Source organism: Anser cygnoides, chromosome 8 (assembly GCF_040182565.1).
Source record: "Anser cygnoides isolate HZ-2024a breed goose chromosome 8, Taihu_goose_T2T_genome, whole genome shotgun sequence".
In the NCBI taxonomy this organism is placed as follows: Eukaryota; Metazoa; Chordata; class Aves; order Anseriformes; family Anatidae; genus Anser; species Anser cygnoides.
The window spans coordinates 23,850,641-23,875,560 of record NC_089880.1 but is presented as its reverse complement, the minus strand read 5'-3'; the positions used below and the strand labels follow the sequence as shown (position 1 = coordinate 23,875,560).

General features: G+C 42.7%; 2 protein-coding genes across 4 annotated transcripts in view; one reads left to right on the top strand and one right to left on the bottom strand.

Moving 5' to 3' along the window:
• Window positions 1-202: 202 nt before the first annotated feature.
• TMEM69 (transmembrane protein 69) lies at window positions 203-2,231 on the bottom strand. 2 transcript variants are annotated; one of them, XM_048058907.2, is made up of 3 exons: window positions 2,099-2,231; window positions 1,880-1,942; window positions 203-1,260 (listed from the first exon to the last, which is right to left on the bottom strand). In XM_048058907.2, the coding sequence occupies exons 2-3, from the start codon at window positions 1,922-1,924 to the stop codon at window positions 547-549; spliced, it is 759 nt and encodes a 252-aa protein (XP_047914864.1). In that variant the 5' UTR covers window positions 1,925-1,942; window positions 2,099-2,231; the 3' UTR covers window positions 203-546. The 2 variants fall into 2 exon arrangements, with proteins under 2 accessions (XP_047914864.1, XP_013031850.1); XM_013176396.3 differs by having other exon boundaries at window positions 2,051-2,188.
• Window positions 2,170-24,920, top strand: part of GPBP1L1 (GC-rich promoter binding protein 1 like 1) — a 33,332-nt gene continuing 10,581 nt past the window's right edge. Inside the window, exons 1-5 of one of the 2 annotated variants that reach the window (XM_048058903.2) lie at window positions 2,170-2,283; window positions 18,357-19,257; window positions 20,066-20,180; window positions 21,361-21,490; window positions 21,852-22,135. In XM_048058903.2, the coding sequence (XP_047914860.1) occupies window positions 20,121-20,180; window positions 21,361-21,490; window positions 21,852-22,135 (474 nt within the window). In that variant the 5' untranslated portion in view covers window positions 2,170-2,283; window positions 18,357-19,257; window positions 20,066-20,120. Of the gene's footprint in view, window positions 2,284-2,709; window positions 2,847-18,356; window positions 19,258-20,065; window positions 20,181-21,360; window positions 21,491-21,851; window positions 22,136-24,920 lie in introns of those variants that run through there. The other variant, XM_067001391.1, reaches the window with a different exon arrangement.

Sequence of the window (24,920 nt, the reverse complement as noted above, 5' to 3'; positions counted from 1 at the left end):
CATTTAAAACATCTCAGTTGAAATAAGGTAGAGAAGTTTTGCCTCTCTTTTCTTGCATTTCCACAAAATAGGAATTGAAAGCTTATGTATTTCTGCACAATTCCACTTCTTTAAATGCTAAACTTACTGCATTCATCTTGTTATTGTTTGGAACACATTTATGACTATATGGTTGTTCTCCCTACCACAGAACATCAGCACGTTATAGTTAAACCAGATACTTTAATCATTCAGAATAGAGCAGTTCATACCTGTATTACATGAATCTCCATATTAAATTAATATGACAGTGACATCTTAACTCATTCAAGAGTGATGCTTTGTTCTACAGGCAATAGCAGATTCATGCCTGCCTTGGAAGCGATCAGTATTTGCAATCCTTCCTTCCTAAATTTGCTATGAACTTACTTGCTTCAAAATAAGCATCTCGATTAATGCCATCTTATGACATCTAAGCATGAATCTTTATTTTCCCTGGACCTCAATACAAATACCTTATTAGCAGATAAACAGCTTTTTCCTCTTGCTTTATTGTTTTGGGTCCTGCTATTTATTTCTGCTGATAATTAGGTTCTTCTCTGAGTAAGCTTTCATTGCTACAGTAGCTAACAGTGATAACGCTGCCACCACTGTTGCCACTATTCTCAATCCTTTAAACCAAATAGGATAAGTAGGAAGAAGGGAAAGGTCATAATGTAGTGCTATCCCTAAGCCCATTACCAGCATTATTGCACCATCAGTGATATCTTTAAAAAGCAAGGCTTGCCAGGCAATTAGAGGAGGAACCATACTGTTAGCCAGGTTCATCCAGTCTGGCTTGGCTGGGCTGTTTTCCGGGACAGCAAACCCCCACCTCATTCCTCCTAGGAAAGAGAGGATTACAGCACCGTAGGTAACCTGAGCGAACGCCAGCTCTGGGTAGTAGGTCCCTTGGACGACCATTGACAGCGGCACAGAAACAAACGGAATCAGCCCCGCCAGGCTTAAGTAAAGGGCTGGCTTTGGAGAATCCTTCAGCGATTTCATACTTTGTCGAAACAGGCCCAAGTCTTTGGTCTCAGATTCTTGGGGGGGCTTTTTCTTTAAGAGAGGAAGAGAGGTGTGAAAAGCCCGGAGCTTGACTGCATACACAGATGCTCTGTTGAGGCTTGGACATCTGGAGAGAAGACAAACATCTCTCTGCAGACAGAGGCTAGGAGAACGGCAAGTTGTCTTATTCTTTCCATGCAGTAGTAGTCTGGGGCCGGTTATCTTCTGGAGCTGCAATTATAAAATTTGTTCTGAACACCTTACAACATACGCTTCCTGTCCTACAGTTAGAGTATATATGAAGTACTGTGCTGAGCAAGTAGTTTTTCTGCTCAGAGAACATCACTGATGCCCTTCTTCTTTGGCTTTCAAATGTTTTTTAATTTAACAGATCAAGCTGATATAGCTTTCACAACCTAGCTGACAAAGAGCAGCTAGGCTCTTCAGTGAACAAGCAGACCTTACTCACTGTGAAAGGTGTATATATCCACTTATTCTTCCACCCACGCAAGCATTCTTTAAGCATTTTTAACTTAACTTGTCAGGCCTTTTCAGAAAATATGATTTCAGAAGTAGAACAATGTGACCCCAGAAAACTGCTACTATCCCCTCACTACTCTGTAACAATAATAATAATAGGAGAAAGGGAATTTAGACACCAAAATTTTATTTTTAAGAAGTTCGCTTTGGCCAAAGCCATTCTGAAAATTAGGAATGTGCTTGAAACATGTAACTGTGATAAACATGTGACTACTCTAACTTGTAAGTCACTTTTTTTCCCCAATGCTCCAACCATGCAGTTTGTTATTCTAGAAAAAAAGAGAGAGCAAAGAAAGCTTCAGAAACTTACTCTGAAGGGTGTGCGGAAGCAGCATCGTTGCATGAGGTGAAACATATTTGCTTTACTGAGGCCCTAAAAGAGACAAGCACAGGTGACGGCCTGAAGCTGATGAGCAGCCGAGCTCATGCTGTCCCCGGTAAGGGCCCGGGCTGCTCTGTCACCCGGCCGCCAGCCCCTTACCGCGGGACGTTTCGGAGCAAGCACCCCGGGCGCTCTCCCACCCCTCACCCGCCGCAGGACATCGCCTCAGGCCGCCGCCACCACGGCTCCCAGGGCAGCCGCCGGATATCCTGCGGCCCGGGGCAGCGCTCCGCTGGGGCTCGGCCCCGGCCGGGAACGGGAACGGGGCGGTTCGTTCCGCCGGGCGGGGAAGGGCCCGGGCGTGCGTGGCAGCGGCCGAGGCGGGGAGCCCGGTACGTGCGGGGCCGGAGGCGGCCGGGCCCGCCCGGCGGGGCAGGGGGGGGACGGGCGGCGGCTGCGGGCCGGGCCGGGGCAGGCCGGGGGGCGGCCCCGTGAGGGGAGCAGCGAGCCGGGCCTCAGGCGGCGGCGGGGCCGGGCACAGCTCGGTGCGGCCGCGCTGCCCCGCTGCTCCCGGCGGGGAGGGAGGCGGAGGAGGGAGCGGGGCGGCTGCTGCCGCCCTGGCGGTGCCGACATTTTGTCAACGCGCCGCGGCGAGGTGCGGCGGGCTGGGACTACAACCCCCAGCGTGCCCCGCGGGCACGGGGTGGCGGCGCGCTGCCTTGTGGGTCTCGTAGTTTCCCGCCCGGTGCGGCGGGGAGCGTTAGAAGCGCTCCGCGTGGCCGGCGGCGGAGCCGGGGGGGGGGGGGGCGTGTCCCTTCCGCCTCGCCGGCCCCGCCCCCCGCGCTTGCGAGCCCCGCCCCCTCCGGCCCCCGGCCGGGCAGGGCCGGGCAGCCATTTTGGGCAGAGCTTTGTTATGGTTCTGGGGCCGCAGCAGGCAGCGAGAGGGGCCCGGCCGGTGAGTGCGCCGCCAGCCCGACCCCCCCCCTCCTCCCACCGCTCCCGGTTCCCCCTCACATCCCCGGGCCCTTCCCCGAGCCCCGACCCGACCCCTCCGTACCCCCCCAGCACCGCCTCGGAGCGGGCCGGGCTCGGCCTCCCGTGGGCCGGGCCCCCGCTGGCGGCGGGGAGCGGGGAGCGGGGCGGGCCGGGGGGGGGGGGGGCGGCTCCGGGCAGCGGGACCCCGCTGGGCTCCGTCCCCGAGCCCTCAGCGAGGGGCTCCCCGCCGGGCAGGGCCGCCCGGCCGGGCCGGGGCAGGGCCGAGGCTCCGTGGTTATTGTTTCCTGCTCGGCCGGAAAGTTTGCGGCGCCTGACACGTCCCCCCCCCCCACCTCCCGGCCGCGCTGAGGGGGTGGCTCCGGGCTGGCAGTAAGGGGGCTGCGGGGCCGGGGGGGGTAAAGTCCCCGTGGGGCCGGGCTCGGGGCTTCCTGCTGGGCGGAGCGCCCGGGGCTGCCGCTGTTTTGGTGGCGAGTTGGAAACGAAACTGGGCGAGCCGTGCTTCGGGGGGGGGGGGGGCGGGGGGGAGGGAAAATGGGGGGGGGGGTCCTCGGGCTGTCCCCGGCCTTTCTGTAGGGCTGGTGGATGAGGTTTGCCGCCCCCCCCCCCCCCCCCCCCCCGCGGCTTCACGCAGCCACCCGCGTGCTCCGGGCAGCCCGGGCCGGGTGTCCCCGGCTCGCTGCGGGCTGGGGAAGCCGTCAGGTGTCGGTGGGGCCCCTCGGGAGCGCGGCTCCAGGAGCCAGCAGCGAGCAGGAGGCAGCTTTTCTCGGCGTCCTCCGCCCGGAAAGTTATTTCTGGGAGCCTGGTGCGTGCCCAGGTAGCCTGAAGTCTTGGTGGTTTCACGTAAACAGCAGTGCTTGGGCTCGATCAGAATAGCTGTGCTCTCGCCTGGCTTTTCAGACATTTATTTAAGGCTTTAAGCTGAATTTGGTTTAATAACGAGCCATGTTGGAGCAACTTCAGCGGTTCTTGGCTTTCTGTACGAGCCGTGGGTTCTTAAACAGCTCTAGCCGAGCAGTCGCTGTTGAAATCCTTGTAAGCAATGGCAGAATCTTTTAAAAGCATTGCTGCAAAATCGTTTTATGTTAATGCGACCAGGTAAGTCAGCGTTTCCTTCCCAGCCCCCAAGGTGTGAGTGACACAGGTGTTAGTAATGCTGATAATATTCTGGAAGGTTGGAAGTGGCTGAGTGAAGTATGTAAACAGCAGAGGGGGCGGGAGGCACGGAGGTGAGAAAACACCTGAGATAATTGAAGAGCCATCACGGATGAGTTTACCGGGGAGTTACATCGCTGCTGTAAAAATCTGAGATGTTTATGAAAAAGACTTGTGCAAATGTTACTTCGTGAATGAATATATGGGTGGTATTTCAAGCGAAAGGTTCCCTGTGCTCACATATTTGGAGTCTGGTGTTTTCAAACTTCCAGTCTCTGACTCAGGAAAGAAACAGGTGTAGAGCCCTGGAAAGAGGAAATAAAATTACTGAATTTAAGAAGAGTAGTTTTTCCTTTCGCATTAGTTCAGAGTATTTCTAGAGAAAACCACCATAAAATAACTTTTTAAAGTTTTGTGTTTAGAATAGAAAAGCTTTAGGTGATACTTTCCTTATTTTTTTTTTAGCAGCTATTTGTAAGGAAGCACAACCTCTGCATATTTTATACATCTGGTTTGTAGTCTTAATCCTATATGACACAGAAGTTTCCATTGCAGATATTATACTAGGACTTGAAGTGAAAATATGCAGGGAACAGATGGCATTTAAAAAAAAAAAAGCCCCTTTTTGTTTCTACAAATGTCTCTGAAATAAGAAAGAGGAGTAGAATGCAGATGTGATAAGTATCACAAGCCAAGTGCAAATGGACACTTTCTGAGTTACTAGAAAAAATATGTTACTTTGAGAACATTTTTGCAGGTTACGGTCACCTTGTCTTAACAGATGTGAGTGCTTTGTACTTGGAGTTAGTGCCTCCTGACTTTCATGTTTTAAACTAGGAAATCAAGTCACTGAAGAAAAATAATCTTGGCTAGCATTTTTACAAAATGTTAGAAACATTTCAAGAACTGTGGATTTCTTTTTTAATAGCGAAAAATATTGTGGTTAGATCTGTGAATTTTCTCAGTGTGGGATGTCAGTGAAATTCTTGTCTTCACTAAAGAAAAAAAAACTTTATTGAACAAAAACTATTGAATCAAGAGTTAGAAGTAGCTTTTTTTAATTTAATGTTTTGTTACAGGATGTTTGAAGTTAGCTGTGTAGCTGCTGAATTGGTTTGGTTGTGAAGAGTACTTCAGGGCATGCTTTATTCATTTGCCTGAGCAGATTGGAAAAGAGCTGGTTATGTTAAGCAGAGCTAAAACATAAAGCACCTCTCTTCAGCAGAGCGCTGCTGCTCCTTGCATGGGTACAGCTTTTTCTCATGGCTTTGTAAAAAACACAAACACGGGACGATTGTTGCTGTAACTTAAACAGAGCAAGGTCATAGTTACTGAATCCTGCAGTTGGTGAAGCAATCTGTGTAGCAGGGAGTTTCTTTGGGATTTTTTTTAACTTATTCATTTGGAATTCATGGCTTTCTTGATGAGGCAGGGGTGGTTTCGATTTTGCTCTGCTAACACAGCAGCGTAAGTAGCTGTGCCAGTGTCACTTCTGTAGTGACCAGGATACCGGCTTGGTAGTACGTGTCTTTCATTTCCGTAAGGGCAGTGGAAGCGCGGGTTCTCTTTACCTGTCAGATTTGATGAAAGGCAGCGAAGTTGGCAGAAACGTGGTTCTGCTCAGAACCCTTCACGAATGCCAGGATGTTGTTTAACTTGTGTTCTGCAAGGTGGCGTGTTCCTGTTAAAATGTGCCAAACTTCAATGAGTTATTGTATGGTCAGGAGATAAATTTACATTTTTGGGAGTGGATTTAGATAGAGACTGATAGCGGCTAAGCACCCACCGTCCCATGCATGTGTGTGCAGTGTGCAGACCTAAAAAATTCAGGTTGAGTCAAGGCCATTAGCATAACAGCAAGCAGGAAGGGAAGTCTGTCGGTTAAATTAATCATATATACTAGCAATCGGACTGGGTTACCCTAAATTGGAATTTTTTGATTAAAGTGTACTTAACTTTTTTCAGTTCCTGCCATCTCTAGCTGGGCTTCAGAAGTGCCTGGCAAAGAGAAGAATTTTAATACTTTATACTTCTTAGACCTTTCTGTAATTAGGCAGCAAAAAGACTTTGTAAAATGTTGGTGTATGCAGTTCCCTAAAATGACTAATCTGAAATAGTTGCACTCCCAAGGTCTGGCTTAACAAAAATCCTTTGAACCAGTGCATCCAGACATAACTGAGGTTTTATACAGTAAATGATGATCAAAACGTTTTTGTTTTTTTTTTTGCAGTGTATGACCCCGTGCCTCTGGGGCTGTTGTACACTAGGGGGCTCACCCGGAGCTATCGAAGTTCTAGGACTTAGGGTTGTTCCAGCAAAAATGCTAGCATATTTTTCTTTTTTTTTCTTGGTTCTCTCCTTGAATCATGTGATCCCTTCAAATTTGGGGGTTTTGTAGCCTTATCTTCCACCTTAAAAGAAGCATCTCAGCTTCATGGTGTGTTGTTGGTGGCTCTCAATGAGCAAAGGTATGTGCACCTACTGTGTGTTTATGATGTTGCCTTTAATTAATGTCCTTGGTTTTAGGAAGAAGTGAAGTATTTTGAATGAACTTCCCATGGAAATCTATTTCCAGCATCTGTTCTGTGTTCAGGTAGGCAGTGTCGGGGGGGATAATGGTGTGGCCAAGAAAGACTGACAGGGGGCAGAGGCTTAGTGTGGCACAGGCTGCGTTCCTGGATCGCTGTGACTCTCATGGCATAGTTGCAGCATACGGAGCATGTGACGGTGACCATTGTGCTCTGGAACTTTGTCATCCTTCATGTGTGATGAGCAACTCTCCTGTAAATAAAGGGCTGAGCCTGCCGTGGAGGTGTGTGGTGTTATGATGGGCACGGAGATTATTGTTCTCCACAAAGTTGCTGGTGCACTTATGGCAAAGCTTACAACAGGTCTCCAGCCTCTCAGCAGAAAGGAGTGTTTTGCCATTGTGTTCCAGTGCCCCGTCCATCATGGAGGGATTAATCAGTATTCACATGAGGTGGTCTGAAAAGGCCTTTGATGCTAGTCTTTAAAAACTCGGTGGGGCAACTCTGTTACCCTGCAAATGTTGAATTTATTATGATCTTCACTTTTTGTACTGGAAAACCTTCCTCTACTTTGAACTCAGTTTAAGCAGAGAAAAAGGTTAAAGATGACTTAAACGTCTTCAGATTGGCTGGGCCTGTTGGAGTGTGTCCTACAGCATTTAGGGAACCGAGAGCCTGCAGGGAGGGGAAAAGTTGCAGAGTACTGAAAAGCAGTGAGTAGCGCATCCACTCGCAACGTTTAGAAAAAGGCAGGGCTTGGGTATGTTCAGCTTATCCTCATCACAGAGGGGCAAAAGCAGAGCATGCACATCAGAGTCTCTCCTGGGTCAGAAAACGTTTGGTGTTTTCACTTTTGTGTGTTGAGATAATACTCTTACTAAACACACGGATTGTATGCTCTTGACAAATTCAAGAAGTCTGAAATCAATACAAGGCATTTTAGTGTAGATGGGGTTCGGATTGTGTTTGGGAATATTACCTTACACGGAATGAACAGCTGGCTAGGCAGCGGTCCTGTGAGAGTATCTAGGGGTTGTAGTGCTTCCTAAATCGTCATGAATCAGCAGCACCGCTGTCGTGAAAATTCACTTGTCATACTGGAATATGTAAAAGAGTTGTAAATATGGTAATGAAGCAGTTTTCCCGTTCTGCTGGGGAATGGTTGGTCTCCAGCTGAAAGTGTCTTGTTCAGTTTGCGATATTGTCATGCTCTGAGTAAGTTATGGCTAGGTAAAAAGGTCTGTAGAGAAGATAAGGTCTGGAAAGATATCACCTGCGTGAAGGTTGAAAAATGAGATTGTTTAGCTCTGGAATGGTTTTGTATAACTTGCGTTTCATCAGACGCTAGCAAGTAAGCTATAAAACAGCTTAAAGTTACCTGCAGGTGCAAGCAGGAGCCAGCTCTGACATCCTGGCACTGTCTGCAAGCTGTCAGGCTAGGTAGCTGGGTCACATTAGTTTTTATCATCTTCAGTACTTTGAACCTAAAAGCTTATAGCTTCAGCAATAAAATTGGAGTGTTTGTGCCATTTTTTGTTTGTTTTTGGAAAATGTGTCTATGTTTGATCCCAGAATGTGCTGTTAACATCCTTTTTCTGCTGCCAAGCAGCGCTAGGATATGGGGTGGTCTGTGGGGCTTTCCCAGCTTCCCCTAAAAAAACTATTAGGATCACCTTTAAGTCAGGGAACAATGAAGTCCTGACCTGGAGAAAGATGATTTCAAAGGTAGCTGCAGAGAGAGGTTCAGCAGCTTGCCCTACCTGTGGTGAATAGGACAAGCAGCTGGGAGCAGAAATGGCAACCAAAGATATTTAGGTTAGGCATTGGGTGCGGGGACTGGCTTTCAAACCTTAAGAATAACCAAAACAGATCGTAGAGATACACTTGGAGAGTGCTGATATGGTAATCTTTCATGATTTACAGCTCCCCAAAATATGCCAGTGGAGGTGTGAATACCTGCATAATGGATTCCAGCCCACTGATAACAAACTTGTTTTTCTGATGCTTATTGAGACATTTCAGGATCAATTTTTGGACCTCTGCAGACTGAAGATGACTGTACAAATTCTTTTGGGGGATGTTGCTTAATTTATTTTCAAAGTCATCTGATGGGAGAGGGTAGAACTAAGGTCTTTTAAACCTCAGGAGAAGGGGATGATCTATGAAACCTCTCAAGTTTTTTTTTCCAGATGTTTTCCTAGTATTCCCTAGTTTATTGTAGGACACTAGGACAGAGGAATGACATTGCTTAACTCTTTAACTTGCACGCTGTACCTGCAGCGGACCAAGACAGTAATTCTCTGCAATATCTAAAGACAAAGCTCAAACCCAGTGGGCAATGTGTTGTCCATAACTCCTTGATTTATTTTGCTGAACGTCTCTCAGAGCTTCACTGCCTAGATCATAGAGCTCCAGCACAACAGCCCGAACATCCTAAGAGGATCTCTCTGCCAGCTGCAGCAAATCATCTCATCACAAGGTTAGGGATCACTCGTTCTCCTTTTTTGTTTTGGAGGCCAAGACCAAACAAATGGAATATTTATTCATGCGATTTATTTTAGATGTGTAGGCCTTGTTTTAAACTGGACTGTTTTCAATGACATTTTTGCATCGATGTTTGATATTTTCCTTATTAGAGTGCTGAAAATGTTAAGCTAGTGGAAGGAAAAATGATAGCCGAGTGTAAACTTCACAAACTGTAACGCAGGTGTTGTACACATGCTGGGAGGTGCTGAGTGAACGTGTCTTTGTCATGTCGTAGTCACAGATGAATAAATATTGGATTTCTTCATATTGTCCTGGACTTGAGGTAAAATAGCTTGGAAGTAATCCAAAGGGAGGGAGGGGTGGAGATGGTATGATTAGTCCCGCAGTCTTGGGCAGGAAGTAACAATAGCTGGAATGTACTGCCTGGCCCACTTGGTAGTGCCGGCCTTGTAGGGCTGGGGTAATGGTACTGGGGGGAAGTAGTACTGTAATTTTGTTTGGGAGAATGGCCCTTTACTTCTGGATGTCCTTCTCTGTTTGTTTTGTTGACTCTTTTTCTTTCTCAGTTTGCAAGTGACATGCCTTCTTTTCTTATCCTTCATCTGGAATGCAGGTTGTACCTCTCTGTACTGGATATATAGCCTGTTTTGCCTTGAAACAAATGTTTGGTATAGCCTGGTTGTATTTAATAATCTTTAACAAAGGAAATACGTTTTTCTCAGGTCTGAAATGAATATATTTAAATGTAAATGTTCTGTAGTAGTAATAACAGCACCGATAAAATACTGGGTTGTAAAAGTACTGGCTTTCCTTTAGTAGGAAATGCTCATCCAGTTTTTTTTAAGGTACAGGAGAACTTCGTTTCATTTCTGCTTACAGCCTCCGTCTCTGGAAGACAGGTAGGCAGGAGGTATGCGGTGTGCAGCAGGGATAAGCCAGTAATTACATACTTGCCATTCTTTCCTTATGATGGGGAACATTATCCTGGTGCATGCTGCTAAGAGGTAGAAGTGACTTGGGTCAGGAAGGCTTTGGGCAGGCCACGCAGATGTGCTTGCTGTTCTTTGCTATTTCACTTGGTCTGGTGCGAGGTTTGGGGGGGATGGTGGTACCTTTAGAGGCAGCAATGACAAGGCGTTGTGCTTCGCAAGGTTCGGGGCAGAGCCCTGCCTTGACCTCACATACTTTACAAAGCTCTGTAGATCAAAGTGCACTGCAGAATAGATTTTTGATTCTCTTCTCTTGAAGAGCTAAATAGGTCTTTGGAATTGATTAAAACTAGCAGAATACCTTCTCCAGGTTTTAAAATAAATACCTCACTTCACAAAGTGCTAAAACTGCTGGAAAGTTCAGAACATTGTTCACATTTAAACACTACTTAATGCTCTTTAAATTAAGGGGGGCGGGGTGTTACTTCTTATCAGTAGTGCCAACGTATACACTTGCTTAATAGAGGTGTATGCAATACCTGGCATCCTGTTCCTTGCAGTAGGGGACAGCAGTGAGCAGGTTTTAGTATTTCAAGTGAACACTACAGTTCTCTAACAAACTACCGCAGACTGCTAAGGGGGCATTGGGAGGCAGTAGACTGAAGTGGCACAGGAGAGGTCCGTAAGGGATCATACTATTGTCAGTGGCTGTATGGTATCAAAGCTCCAGGAGTAATTGTTTGTAGGCACGGTATCTAGACAGTCTGTGCTCTCCCATTCTGTGCTTACAAGATGTTGAGTCTTCTGGTTCTCGCATGTTTAACATAGCGCTATCTTTGTGCTCAGAGTAAACTCTTCAAAACCCACTGGAATGATTCAGTTGCAAATGCCAAGCTGCAAGTTCTCACTTGCTCACTGAGGTTCTGAGCCTTATCTTGCACAGGCTATTGTCAAGGTTCCCCAGAAGCCAGCTTTTCCAAAATGTGTGTTGGGCTTTTGTGCAAAACATAACTTGCTTTCACAGCTGAGCTTGCAGGCTCTGTCCTAGAAATCTCTTTTTCTCTGTGATTTGGTTGTGGTACTCCTGTATGTCCTTGTGTCTTGGGTTGTTGTGAAGAAAGAAAGAAAACATCTCCTTTCGCCAGACCTCACTGTGTTCTAAAATATCTGTAAGTATTCACGAGACCAGGTCGTTAAAGGCTTTGCAAGGTATGTGGTTGGATGTGTGTAACTTTGAGGGAGGTAGGATTTGGTCAGTGTGACCTTCGAGAAATGGGAAGCAAGCAGGTAAATGGAGAGGGTGTTTGTCAAACAGTACTGCACAGGGCACCGGGGGAGGACTGTCAGTACAGCAGAGTTTGAGGGTATAGCTATGGCCATGTGGACCTTTCTTAATCTGGTTTCACTTTGCTGAAGTTAGCCATCTGATTTGCGAAAGTGGTCAGACACATAACAGTTGATGATTTTCCCCCATCCCTTACCTGCTACTCTGCAAAAACTTTTGCAGGGACAAGCTTCTGGCGTGTTTTCATCTGGGAGCGTATGCATCTGCAGTGTTGTTTCTAGAACACAAAACAGTTTTGATGATTCTGCAGGATGGATTAATTTGCTTTAACGTGAAAAACAAGGTGTTAATCTTTCAGTAATCGTTTTCACAAAAACCTTTAATACCTGCGTGTACTCGGGAAGATTTTTCAATACACAATTAACATTTTAATTCATCATTTAGTGTTCTAATGGGCTCGTACTTCCATAATTCTATAAAATCCAGTTTGAGTGCTGGGCATTTTTAGATGTTAGATTTTTTTTTCAGCAGCCAGATGCAATTCAAACAACACTTTTCACAGTATTTTTAATTAATACAACTGTCATTTGTATTTGAGTAACCTGTTGGGGGTCTAGCTATGATAGAACAGGGACAAGTAGCAGGGGCAGATCAGTGTTAGAGTTACTCTGGCACACACCACCTCGGGCTTGTGAGCACTACCTGTCGTACGTGTCCTTCTGGAACATCTACATTTGTCCTCTGAAAACGCAGCCGGATTTCAGTAGTGAGACAGACTGAAGGTGTGTCTAGACAATTGTATTAATGGATACTGAGAGCAAAATGAAAGAAAGTTTGTTTTGCAGATACTTTATGTAGGTGAACCTGCCATTATCTGCAGATACATGAGCTCAACTTGAGAAGACTCAGCTCAACAGTTGTTATGACAACTATTGAACTAGTAATGCTGCAGTTGTCTTTTATAGGAAGGCCTAATAATATATGCGAGGTTGAATCAAGATTTATAATCACGTTATTCTAAAAGGGCTATGTGCACAAATATGATTATCCTATTAAATAAAATGTTTCTCATAATACCAAGCCGTGTTCTGGGGTTGGTTTTTTAGTTTGTTTTGGTTTGTATTTTTTGTGGGGAGAATAGGATAATGAAATGTCATGGTTTTTTTATATGCTTAAGGAAATCAGAAGCATGCTTTGGACTCCTGCTAGGTTGGGCTGCAGGTTGTGACTCGCTCTTTCTGTGCATGTACTGCATGAATCAAGACCTGTCATATTCTGGTGAAAACATAGGGAATTAATTCTTTGCCATAAACTAGCATACACCTGTTAAATGACACTCCACTCTGCAGAATGGCAAAGTAGAAAGCTCTGTTGTGTGTGTTCAGGCATATCTGCTTGATTTAAAAATGAAAAGAGCTGCACAGAAAGAAAAGTGATGAGGGAAGTAAATTCTGTTCTGCCTTATGCGCCCATTAAATTGTTCACTAATTTTTCTGAATGCTTTTGCAACCCAGCTGACATCTGATCTTTAGGAATATTGCTGAAATCCCAGTTGAGTTTATAAAGATGGCCAGTTAGAAAAACAAATCTTTACTTTTAAGTAAACATGTTCTAGTTAGAGAAATACATAGAAATGCAGCGAAGTGAACAGGGATTGTGGCAGGGATTGACAGATCCTGTCTGTCTGACCTTCTGTAGTGCTGTTTGCTGGATTGATAAATGTATAATGAAGGGTAAACGTTTAATTTTACCCTGTTTTTCAGCAGAGGCTCCAAGGCTTTGATTTGCTGCTGCAAGAGAGGAGAAATGGAATTAGGGGCTGTAATTAATAGGATGCTCTGTAGATAGCAGAGTTGAAGGGGGACCTGAGGAGGTTCACAGGGAACACAGAGGCAGAAAAAACATCCAATCAAACTTGTCTGTTTTGGAAATGTGTGCTGAAACATTTAGTGTGAGCAAAGGTTCGAAGCTCTGATTTCAGGGCATCCCTGTTCAGAGGGTGCGCGCTAGGATGGTACGGTGCAGCGGGACACCTCGTGTCTGTCCAGCCACTTGGGGCTGCTCTTGCTTCCCAGCAGGCAATTATTTTGTGGGTCAAGGCACACATGGAAGCAGAAGTAATAGGAACAACAACGCTGCTGATCAGGCTGATTTGGGTTTTAGGAACATCAGCCATTTCTGATTAGCTTGTTTCTCCTGTGTTCCGTTCTGGTTGGTGTAGGTCGTGGCATAACCTCCTTGGTTCATGCTGCCAGGTATATATGGAAGGCTCAGCTTGAGAATCAAAGCTTCAGAAACTCTCTGGTATCCAGATTAACTCTGGTCACACCCGTGTTAGGACTAAAGTGAAAGTTAACAGAAGGATTAAAACAACTGGACATCTATAATGAACAGTAACACAGCAAGAACACTTTGTGAATGGTGTATTAGAGGATGTTTTTGACCTTGATGTGTGTTTCCTTACCATAATCTTTGTGTCGCTTTTAAATTGAGTATGCCTGTATGTTCCTTCCATTTTCATGTTAAGCTTGTAATATTTATTTAGACAAATACACAGTGAAATTTTGTTATATAAAAAAGCATCTGTAATGTTCACTGATTTTGGACTACAGTGGTAGTAGTTTTATAGCAACAAAAGCAGGAAAAGATGTTGCTATGAAAAAAACAGATGAAACTTTAAACGCAACAAGTGAAAATAGATCACTTAAATGGTTTTTAAAAAGATTAATTAAAACTGTTAGCAAGCAGAAGCCAAGTGCTAATACAGAGTTAAATATTTTATGTTCTTATATTACTTGTCAGAAACTTCTGTCTTATGATCAATGAAAGAATATTTTGGAGTGGTTGATAGACAACCTTTTTTCTTCACTAAAGCTTATTACAGGAGGTTTAATTGTTCTGAAAGAGGTATGGCTTTATAAAGTGTCTCATTTAGTGATATTCTCATTTTCTGCTTTGTATTTGCAGAAATATTTCAAAATTGAACACCAAGAGAGAATAAAAATGGATTAAATTTGCATTGACGAGCACCTTTGTTTGATTTCTTTGCTTGGAAATGGGAGTGGCTACCAGGGATGATCTTTGGCCTTGCTGTTTTCCATAGTGAAGCAATTGTAGACCAGATTGGCTGAACCATAAGTGCAGTATGGGAAGGTTTGGGAGCTCAGCCTTCAGAGTTTGTGTTTGTTCCACGCACGTGTTCACGTGTGTGATCAAAGAGAGGCAGACCCATATGTACTGTGAGGAATCTTTGCTGTATTCATTACTGAATAGCTGGCAAAGGTCATTTCAGTTCTGTGTGTAGTCAACAAGAGAAACAATATTAGATAATAGGAAGAAAGGATAAAAAATGCAGAATTTTGCCAGCATATAAATCCTAGATCTTGAACGTTTTGTGCGGTTTTGGTGACCTGTATCTAAAAGATACGGTAAAGGTTAGTGGGGATGATTAGAGATGTTCAGAAAGTTTCCACAAGTAGTCTGACTTAGCTTGGAATACAAATGGCTTGATGAGTATGTATATCATATATAAATTCATAAGTATCATGAAAAAGTGAATGTGGTGTAGTCAGGCATTTTGATAACACAAGAGAGCATCCAGTTGAACTGAGAGATGTTTTTATCGCCTCAAACTGAAATTTACACAAAGTACAAGGAAACTCTGTCTCATCTCATTTGGGAGACAAAAATGTATACATGTGTTTAAAATATAAAGCAATTCAGCAAATTGGCCCTGACTGACAATTAACTAATACAAACTGCCTTAAAATTCTGCAGAACTCAGAAAGTATGCTCTAACCTCTGTTGCTACTCATGCTTGTCCTTGCACTTCTTTCTTAAGAATTTACTGTAAGTTGCTATCAGAGAATGTTATTGATAGACTTTGGGTCTTGCCCATTATTATTTTGTGATATAGCTGATGTCAGTTATATGGTAGGTTATAAAAGTGGTCTGTTGGCCAGGGTTCAGCGTGTGTGAGGAGGCTGTGAAATGTAGCATATGGGCTAGTCCTGGAGACGAAAATGTTTCAGGAGTAGTATTTACAGCAAGTTTTTGCTTTAACAAAAAGAAAACATTGCGTTTTAATGTCATATACCTTATTCTTTTAGTGATATTACATGCAAAGGAAGATGATGACTGACAAGCAGTTTGTTGGAATAAGGAGCCATCTACAGGCTGTTATTGGCATACAGCTGTCAGGATGTTGCTTATGCCAGAAAATACAATTTTGGAAGGGCTCAAGACAAAACTTTGAAGTTTCTATCTGAAGCATGTCTTCTGTGTGCTACTTGAAGAGAAATGGGTGGAGATTAAGCATCTCGCTTTAATCTGCAGCAACTTCTATGCAGATTTTCTTAAGCCTCCCAGTAACTGCAACATCCACAAGTGAGATTGTTTCAGAGTAAAAGTTATATCAAAAGTATAGAAGTATCAAAACACTTGATAAAAGGTTTGAGAAGATGTGGAGGTTATTCCTTTAGCAAGTGTCAAGTTTTCGGATAGAGCAGCGCTTGTCTGTGGGAACAAGAGCATGAGGTTTGTAAATGTAGGCAGCAGCCCGAAGTACCGTGTCTACAAGTTGCACCAGGCCGTATACGTGCATGTTGAGATGTTGCTCCTTAATGAACTGCCCTGGTCACTGATAATCCTAAGGATATCAAAATAGCAGGTTAAGAGGCCTGAATCTTCTACATTGGTGGTGGGAATTTTGCACTGGAGTTTCACCCTGGGTTTGACTGTGCTGAGATAGCAAAACAGAAGTTTTGCTAAGTGCTGATAGGCTTTCCTTTTCCATTTCTGAAAAGCAATGGAAACCTTTTTGTGAAGGTGAACCTGGGTATTGTACTTCTATGGTGGTTTTATTTTTGTTGTGTATTTTGACCTAGTTCTTACTTCAAAATTGCAATTCTGTGGTGTACGTTTATTTAGGTACCTTTTAAATGCAGGAGACAGTTCTGTGTGAGTTTTGCTCTGTTTTGGTCCCGTCTTTCAGTTCAGTGTGAATCATTCCTGAGGTTCATTAAATCAACATCTTAATGATATGACTTTCTTCTGTCAGTAGTTTGACAGAGCTTAATTGCTCTGCAGTTTGTTCTGAAAAGCATATTTATTCAGAGGGCGAAGTGATTAATCTTATTTAAATACATCTACCTCTGCATTGCCCGTGTCCCTGTTTTCTTCTGCTTACTACTGAAACGTTTGGTAGCAGCCTCAGGAGGTCACATCTGAAGGAGCTCTGTACCTGTGCTGAGTTCAGCGTGGTAGGAGAATTGTTTTGTCTGCAGCAGGTGTTTCACACATCCCTGTACACACTGAAAAATTACCCATTAATGTAATGTCCTGAGAGGTTAGCACTTCTGTTGTTGGCAGTGTTGTGACACTTACTAGCTTGTGGTATTAGATGCAACGTTCAGAAAGCTTCCAGGTCAGCGTTGCGTATGGCCACACGTAATCTGTTCTTTCTTCATCTCTGCTGGTGCTCTGTAGGGGTTGTGAGGCTTCTTGTTTCCATTCTGCTTCCAGAAACGTGATCATGGCTCACATCTGAAGTGCCAAAATCCTTCCCTTCTCCAAACTCTCCTACACAACAGTAACATCTATTTCCAGAAAGAAAAAAATGATAGGGTGAGGATGAAAAGGTGATGATTCTTACAGTATCACCTGTGTATGTTTATTTTGAGCTTCTATCAAACCAGTCTTAAACTTGCACCAAAAAAAAAGCATGCTTAGCAGAGTAAAGAATGGCATAACGAGTGCAAGGAAAACCAAAATTGTTCAAAGAACGGAACCACATCCAAACAAGGAAAACCAGCTCTGACAAATCAAACATAAAGGCATATAAGGCATGCCTGAAGGGATCCTGAGAAATGTCTGATGGCATAAAAACAGCAATAGAACCTCTCAGATGTTTCAGGAGCAGTAAACCTTTCAGAGTTGGCTGGGTTTGATAAGATGGTTGGAGGATAAAGAGACCACAGCAGGAAAAAGCATTTTTTGTTGGTGGTGATATTTTCAGTGGAGCAACTCGGGGAATTTCCCAGTCTGGAGGCTCACCTTACAAAGAAGTTGGACTGCCTCAAACTGATGTTTAGAGATTCAGAATAATCAATAGTAAAAAATTGCTAGTGCCATGTAGCATTCAGTAAAAAAATATTAAAGGAACTTGTACACAAAATTTCAGAATGACTGCGGTGTCAGCCTTGGTGGCAGAGGAGCGGGAGATGGTGAACACGCCCCTTGGTTTTGACAACAGGAAACCAAAGGCAGGGCTTTAATAAATAATAATAATTTTTAAAAAAATATATTTTACTTGGGGGCAAATACTGGGATTGTTGTGGGACTCCTCTGTACAAGTGTCATATTATTGCTCAGTTGTGATTAAATAGTGTTAAGATTAATAAGAAGGGAAAAAAGCTTTAGTGTTTTGATGTGTTCTGTTAGAAATTTGCAGTCTGTCCATATCTTGAACCTTGCCTACCATCACAAAAGGGTTGAGTTCAAAGATGTGGAGAAAGATGACAAGGATTAGTTAGATTACGGAATAGCATCTGTTCAAGGGAGCAAGAGTAGGCTAGCTTTTTGGCTTTGGAAGAAGAATGACTGGACATAATGCTGTGTGTGACATGGAGAGGATGAGTTGGACCTGAGTATCTGTTCCTTCTGCTATTTAGAAAGAGGCCAGATGGATCTCTAGTCTTAGCCAATACATCCATTCTTCACAGTCCTTACAGATGTTGGTTTTGCTGCTTTAGACTTTCTGGCAAGGCACTGTTATAAAAGGGATTTTATTAAATAAATTGATAGTTTGTGAGACTGACTTTGAGATTGGACTAAGGTTTCCTATCCTGTCTTAGCACTTCTGTGTCCTCTTGAGGCATCCAAGACAAAGAGTATGGGTAAAGGGATTTATATTTTAGGTGATTTAGTTTTATATGGCTAGATGATTTCAGTTTGGGTTGCGATTGGAGATCAAATAGCTTTTACACTAGCACTACAGCTGCTCTGTTTCTCCTTCTGTTTTCCTCTCATCACAATTTGTCATGTTTCTGTTACTTGCATTGATGGTGTTTTTTTGTGTTTTTTTTTAGTGACTACAGTTCCTGTCTTACCTCTTTGATGGAAGAGGACTATGACCCAGAAGTGAACTTTCCACTGTAGAACAAGAAGCTGTTGTGGAATAATTTGTTTCCTTTTAAAAGCAGTACCCAGTCTACAAAAAAATAGAGTAGAAGAGATTATTTTTACACCTGGCATTTTTCAGTTCTTGTGACCTATGTTTCAGCATGTAAATGGTGAAAAACGGGGATATAAACATTTGTGCCTGCTTTTGAGCTTTACATCAAGTAGTGATTAGTTCTGTGGAGCATTAACCAAGCTACGTGAAGTCCAGAGTATATCCTGACATTCATTTTTCAAAAAGAAAAAAAATATATACTTTTTTTTTAGAAAGTTTATCTGATAAAAATGAAGATTATCTTTTAAGAGCACGTGGTCAGATGCTTCTTGTTTAGATCTCAGCATTTGGGGCAAACATTTTTCTATAACGTGGTCCTTTTTCTAGAGTGTTCAGATTGATCTGCAGACCATGAACTATCCAGCGGAGTTGGGTGTATCTGTTCAGTATTAATGATGGTATGGTTCTGAATGTTGTCATACAGACCTGGCAAACCTTTTTCTAATGTAAAAGCTGACTTCTGTAGTACCACGACTAGAGGATATTTAATGAGGTGAACGTGGTCGTGGCTTTTTTTAAATACAAATTACCTTCTTAGGTATTTTTTTTGTAGTGAGAGTGCAAAAAGAGGTTAAAATGAGCAGCTGAGGGGGTGAAGGGCACAGTTGGCACGAAGTGCGGCCTCTCGTGCTCTGCTTCGAGACGCACTATTGCCTCAAGGCTGGCCTGACGGTATACTGGAGAAGAAAGGAACCAGAAGGTCAGTGAAGCAGAGAAGAAAGTGAGGACATTGGACTGCAGAGGCCGAACTCTGGGTGAGTGATCATATGTACTTTTTTTCCTTGCCTATGCAGTATTGACTTTTTCAACTTTAATTCAGCCATGAACAAATAAAGCAAAATGGAAAGCTGAAGAACCTTCCACAAAAAGGCAGAATTCCATTATACAGAGTAGTAATGGAATTCTTACCGCCTTGACTAGTGGAAATTGCTATGACAAGTTGAAAAGAACAATTCAGTTTCATGTTCCTCAGTGAGACATCTGCTGGTCTTCAGTTGAACTTGCATTAAGATACAGGTCTTTCAACCAGCTTGTGGTCTTTAAGTTGAGGGGTGCAGGAACTGGCATATGGTTGTCTTTCAGGTCTCTGATCTGCTCTTAGTGTCTCAATATCATCATTGGTTTGGTCATTATTTAATTTACGATTATTTAATTTACATTATTTAATTTCCCTGGAATAAAATCTGCAGTGGTCGCTCCTTTGTAGATCATGAAACAGAGCAGTGAAGGAATGTACCCCAAATTCTGGCATGTCTTAGTTCGGTGCATTGTATGGCTTATGTGTGCTTTTTGTTCTGTTTTTTTTTTTCCCATCTCCAGGCCTATCCTATCATGAATTTCATAGGTGTGTTTTTAGAATGGAATTGTAAATGGAAGCTAACTGGGAATGTTTAAGTTACTACCTGTTCTGGTCAGAGGAATAAAGCAGGAAAAAATAATGTTAGTGTAAACAACTACAGTGCTTTTCCCGTCCTGATAATATAGACCAGGCTTTGGGAATTAATTTGTATGATTATTTCAGTTTGGAAAAGATAAGTCAGGGAATGGTCTTTTCATTTACAGATCCTGGCCATGAGGTTTGATGCCTCATTTTATTGAAGGGAGACACTGGACCTAAATGGCGCAGCATGACTTTGTTCCTGCCTGGCTTAACTTCTCAACACCACAGTCAACCAAGGTAACTGATACAGATCACTTGTTCTTACAGCTATGACAGTTTTAAAAGGGCAAAAAATTACCCCAGTGTTTTTTTGAACTTCAAATGTTTAATTTTAACTTCTGGTGTTTTTAAGAAAGGCTTTTGGAAACATAAAGGTAAAAATCATTTTTGTTGGTTTTGTTTCAACATTTTTTTTATTTCAGAGGAGGAAAGATCTGTTGCATTCAGACATGAAAGTAGTTCAGTGTATTTATGCTGAGACTTGAATGGAATCCCAAATAGAAAATAATTAAAGAAGTGTCCCCTAATCTGGGGGTCAAGTCTTGAGCTGCCACTTACTACTCAGGATATAATTCTTCGGTTTTCATTTATGAAAATAATATGGCCTTTGCTATAGTACATTGACAAAGCCCTTGGTCTCTAACTCCAAATTCAGAAATACTCATTTTTTTTACAAGTTTAAAATTAAGGCGCCTTCTTTCTAAAAATGTTTTCAGAAGAAGCTTAGGTTGGCCCAGGAAGTCTGTTTTAGGACTTGAAAAACTTGCATTACTTGCATAGGGCAGTGTTTAAAAATACTTCAGTGGCAAACCAGATCACAATGGACAATATTAAGTGAAAATACAGCTTTCATTTCTATGCTTAAATACAAGGAGACAAAAGTAACTTCAGGATGTTTGCATCGTTTAAAATGAGCCCCTGCATTTTTATAAATGAGGGGAAGTGAAGAGTAATAAGTTATCTGGAATTTTAACCCTAGAAGTATTAATGTCTTCTACAGAGTCTTTGTCATTTCAACACAAAAGTGCTCTAGCTTGAGTATTTCTGAATTTTAGTCAGACTGATAAGATCCTCCATTGCTGTCTGTTCTTTTGACTTTAGGGAGGAGTAGGTGAATGAGCACTTCTGTAATGTAAAATTTCTTAAATGAACTCTGCAGAAAGTATGTATTTGCAAGGAGTGCTGGTGAGATTATTGTATTAGGTTCTCTCTGACTCTTTGTAGGCTATGTGGAGTTGTGTGCCGTTCAGGTGACTAATGTCACTGGCTAGACAATGCAGATGTGGATGCTGTATTGAAAGCACAGGAATGTGGATTTTGGGGTGGTTTTCTTCAGTTGACAAAACATCACTGTTGGACACAGGCTCCTGGGTAGCCCTAAGGAGAGTTTTATTACATAACCTTTGTCTTTCTGCAGTCCCCTGCAGCCACCTTTGAGAAACATGGAGAGCATCTTCCACGGGGAGAGGGACGCTTTGGGGTGAGCCGTAGGAGACACAACTCTTCTGATGGATTTTTCAATAACGGGCCCCTCCGAACTGCAGGAGGTGAGTAGGATGGATTGGAATGCATTCTGAGAGCAAACATTCTGGAGTATTGTATGGAAAGAAGAATTCTGCAGAATATAAACATTTTCCCAAAATGCACCTTTTCAAAACATCCTGTAAGAAATTTGTGCTATTCTCTTCTCTCATGCCATGTGCCCAGGCCTTACGGGGTTTCTGTGGTAGCTGTATATGCCTTGTGTAGCTTGGTTTATTTTTTGAGATAATCACACGGTTTATTAAGTTTGGCCTCATAGTTACTGAGTAATCACTGATGTAACAAGAAAAACAGCCTGTTATTTCCAGTATTCTGCATGCAGTGTTGACGTTTTTTTTATTTGCATACTTATCTCCTTTTGTTTAGACTGCTGGCATCAGCCGTCCCTTCTCCGCCATGATTCTGTAGATTCTGGTGTTTCTAAAGGAGCTCATGTTGGGCTTTCTGGCAGTCAGCCTGGCTGGCATGGTCCCTCACGGGGCCATGATGGTGTGAACCAGCGTGGTGGAGGAGGAACTGGAGTTCATCGCCACTGGAATGGCAACTTCCATTCTCGGAAAAGTTCCGCCTTTCAAGAAAAGCTGCCTGTTGAAGCCAGGGAAGAGAAGAAGGAAGACAAAGAGCAGTTACAATTTGAGGAAGAAGACTTTGTAAGTGTGTAGCTTCTCACTAGAAGTGGCAGCTGTGAGAAGTAGCTTTTCAGATCTCATTTTTATTAGCGTTGATAGGTGGCAAGGATCTAGAGTTGCATTCCATTCCATGTTTCAGATCACTACAGATTTTAACAATGATTCCAGTGCTTGCAGGATGCTAATTGATACCCAGAGTCCTGGAGACTTGATGACCTTGCTGGATTATGGGTTTTGGCATGTTGTTATATTTTGCCAAATGATTATTAACTGAAGACAGCATTGTACCTCACAAGTCAGATCTTCAGTGCTCAAAAAGTGACACTCTGAAGGTGACAGTTTGATCTGCAACAAGAACAGTAGCTGTATTTCCTTTGTGGCTTTGCTTACAAAGCCTTTTTTGCTCCGAAGTACATCTATTCAGTGTATCTTCACTCTGACTGCTGTTCCTTTCTTCTGCATTCTGGTACCTGTCAGTGTACATGATAACCACCCCAAGCTTTCATGACATGTGCCCAGACCTTTGCAATCATCTGTCTTGAGTCATCTGGAATAGTATTTTCTTGTCAGAATTTTTTTTCTTATCTCTGTAAATCTATGCATCAGTGTTTCTTCAGCCATTTCTTCCATTGATATCTACAGTTCATCAGCCATCTTCTTCTTTCTCCAGTATTCCGATTTACCTGGTATTGTCAGTTACAATAGTCTCATTTATCCTGGCTCTATTTTTACTGGAACATCTTTAGTTTTCACAACTTTGCTAAACTGTACTCAGACTTAGGGCTTTTATTCTTACCACATGCATTTCTTAATATTCATGCTTTAGGATGTAAGCAACAGTTCTACTTTTTTTCCAATTTAGTTATTTTTTTCTCCCTTTTGACAAAGATCTTATTCTTAGCAGATGATGCATTTTGTTTTGTGCATCTTGTTTCTCACTTTCTCCAGGCTCTTATTGACCATTGTAATAAAGTTGATGTTATCTGTAAAGTACTGGTAACTCAGTCCCTCCACTTAATGTGATTCCTCTGACTTAATCTTCAGTGCTAAAGCCATTGCTGTCTCCAGTACTGAGAGTTCTGGTGACAGTGTGCACACTTGTGTGTATCATCTTCAGCTTTTTGCTCTCTTACTCAGCTTTTATTTCTGGAAGGCTGTTTAAAGCTGAAATTATCATGGCATTTTAATGTTGCCACTTCTGTTTGGAAGGTTAGGAGTTGGAGTGAAATATGAGTGAAAACATAGCTGCTTCAGGCCAGAATCTGGTGATTCCACTTAAATTGCTACAGAAGCCAGTTTGATTTAAACTGCTGGGTTTTTCAGCGGAGTGCATGGGGAGTAATTGCATGCTCTTGTTCGGCTGCTTCTGCTGTGGGAGTGGTAGCCTGCCTCAGTGGTTGGTTAACACCTGGAGAGCAGTGATTAAGCTTACATGTAGATTACTGTTGATCTGATTTCTCAAGAATACTCTAATTCAGGATTTCTATAAGCTGGTTCTACAGACTGTCAAAAGCCTGTTGAAATGTAGAAAGCTATTGTAATGATAGCGACCGTGCTGCTGTAGTCTGTCTTAGCCTAAATCGTTCTTCTAGGTGCTCCTCCTTTGTTCTCTTTTTTAGTGCCTATAAATCCCTTTTCCCAGCTACATTGCTGTGTCTTCTCTAATTACTAATTACTTCCCCCATCCCCACACTTTTTTTTTAAAGGTGATAATATCATACAGCTATACTGTCTGGTAGCAACCTTTGCTAAATAACTCTTGTATTGTCTTTGCCATAGTGGAGAAACTGTTTTCTGTGGTTAAGCATGTAGCTGTTAGGGCCTCATGGCCAACAAAACGAGAACACTTTTCCTGAAAGGTCTGCAAAACAGGCTGTTGTTCTAAGTTCTCCTGTAGTGTGAGCACCACTGCTATCAAACTGACCTGTAACTGAAAAATGAAGCACTGAAACAGAGGAATTTCTAGGGTCTGAGGCAGTAATTTATGCTATGGTGTAACATTTTTTTCCGAACTCATATAGAACAGGAATGCCTATTATTTCAGAAACTCGTTATTAGAGACTTATGTGGTAGTCATAGTAACTAACATATGAATGATTCATTAAAAAGAGGAAAAAGATGACTTTATTTTGAACTGAAGTTATTTGGGATGGGGGAAGAGGAATAGCTAATCAGGATCACTTTTCTTTGAATGGTTGGATTTTCTGTACTCTGCTTTGAGCTTGGGACATGTACTTAGTTGCTCCACTGAGTTCTGATACTGAATCAAAGGTAAGTCTGTGGAAAACACTGAGCCTGCGTGCAGTATTGCCCTGGAAAATGGACTCTGAAACTTAACTTACATTTAGCTTTTTTGTCTATAAATATGTGACTTGATTTTTTCATTATTCCTTAATATAAGGAGCCTAGTGTAGTTCTTTTGTTGGTTGAACTGTTAATGTAGAATTACTGTAAAAAAAAAAAGGGGGGGGGGGGAATGAGACTAGATATTCCATATACTGATGATGTGAATTCTGTTTTATTTTTTGAGCTGCCAATCAAATACCTAAATCTTTTATGGGTGTGTAAATTTGTGGAATCTGTTTATTGCATAGTAGAAGACTGAAGGGCCTATTGTAAACTTGCTGATAGTTCTGTTGGAAATACAGCAGAAGCCAAGGAGAATAAGAACGTGAGATTTTTAGATGTCTTGTGACAGAGCGCTCTCTTGTTCTAATTCAGATGATGTTCAGAGAAATCTACCTATACTGTGGTTTCCTAGAAGCATGTTACACTAATACAGAATCTTTTTTGTTATGAATGAATA

Excerpts from the sequence above, each read along its gene's own strand:
- TMEM69 (XM_048058907.2), bottom strand. The coding sequence starts at position 1,924 with ATGTTTCACCTCATGCAACGATGCTGCTTCCGCACACCCTTCAGA. Across the intron at positions 1,261-1,879 it reads GCTTCCGCACACCCTTCAGA|CTCCAGAAGATAACCGGCCC; the intron begins GTAAGTTTCTGA and ends TTATAATTGCAG.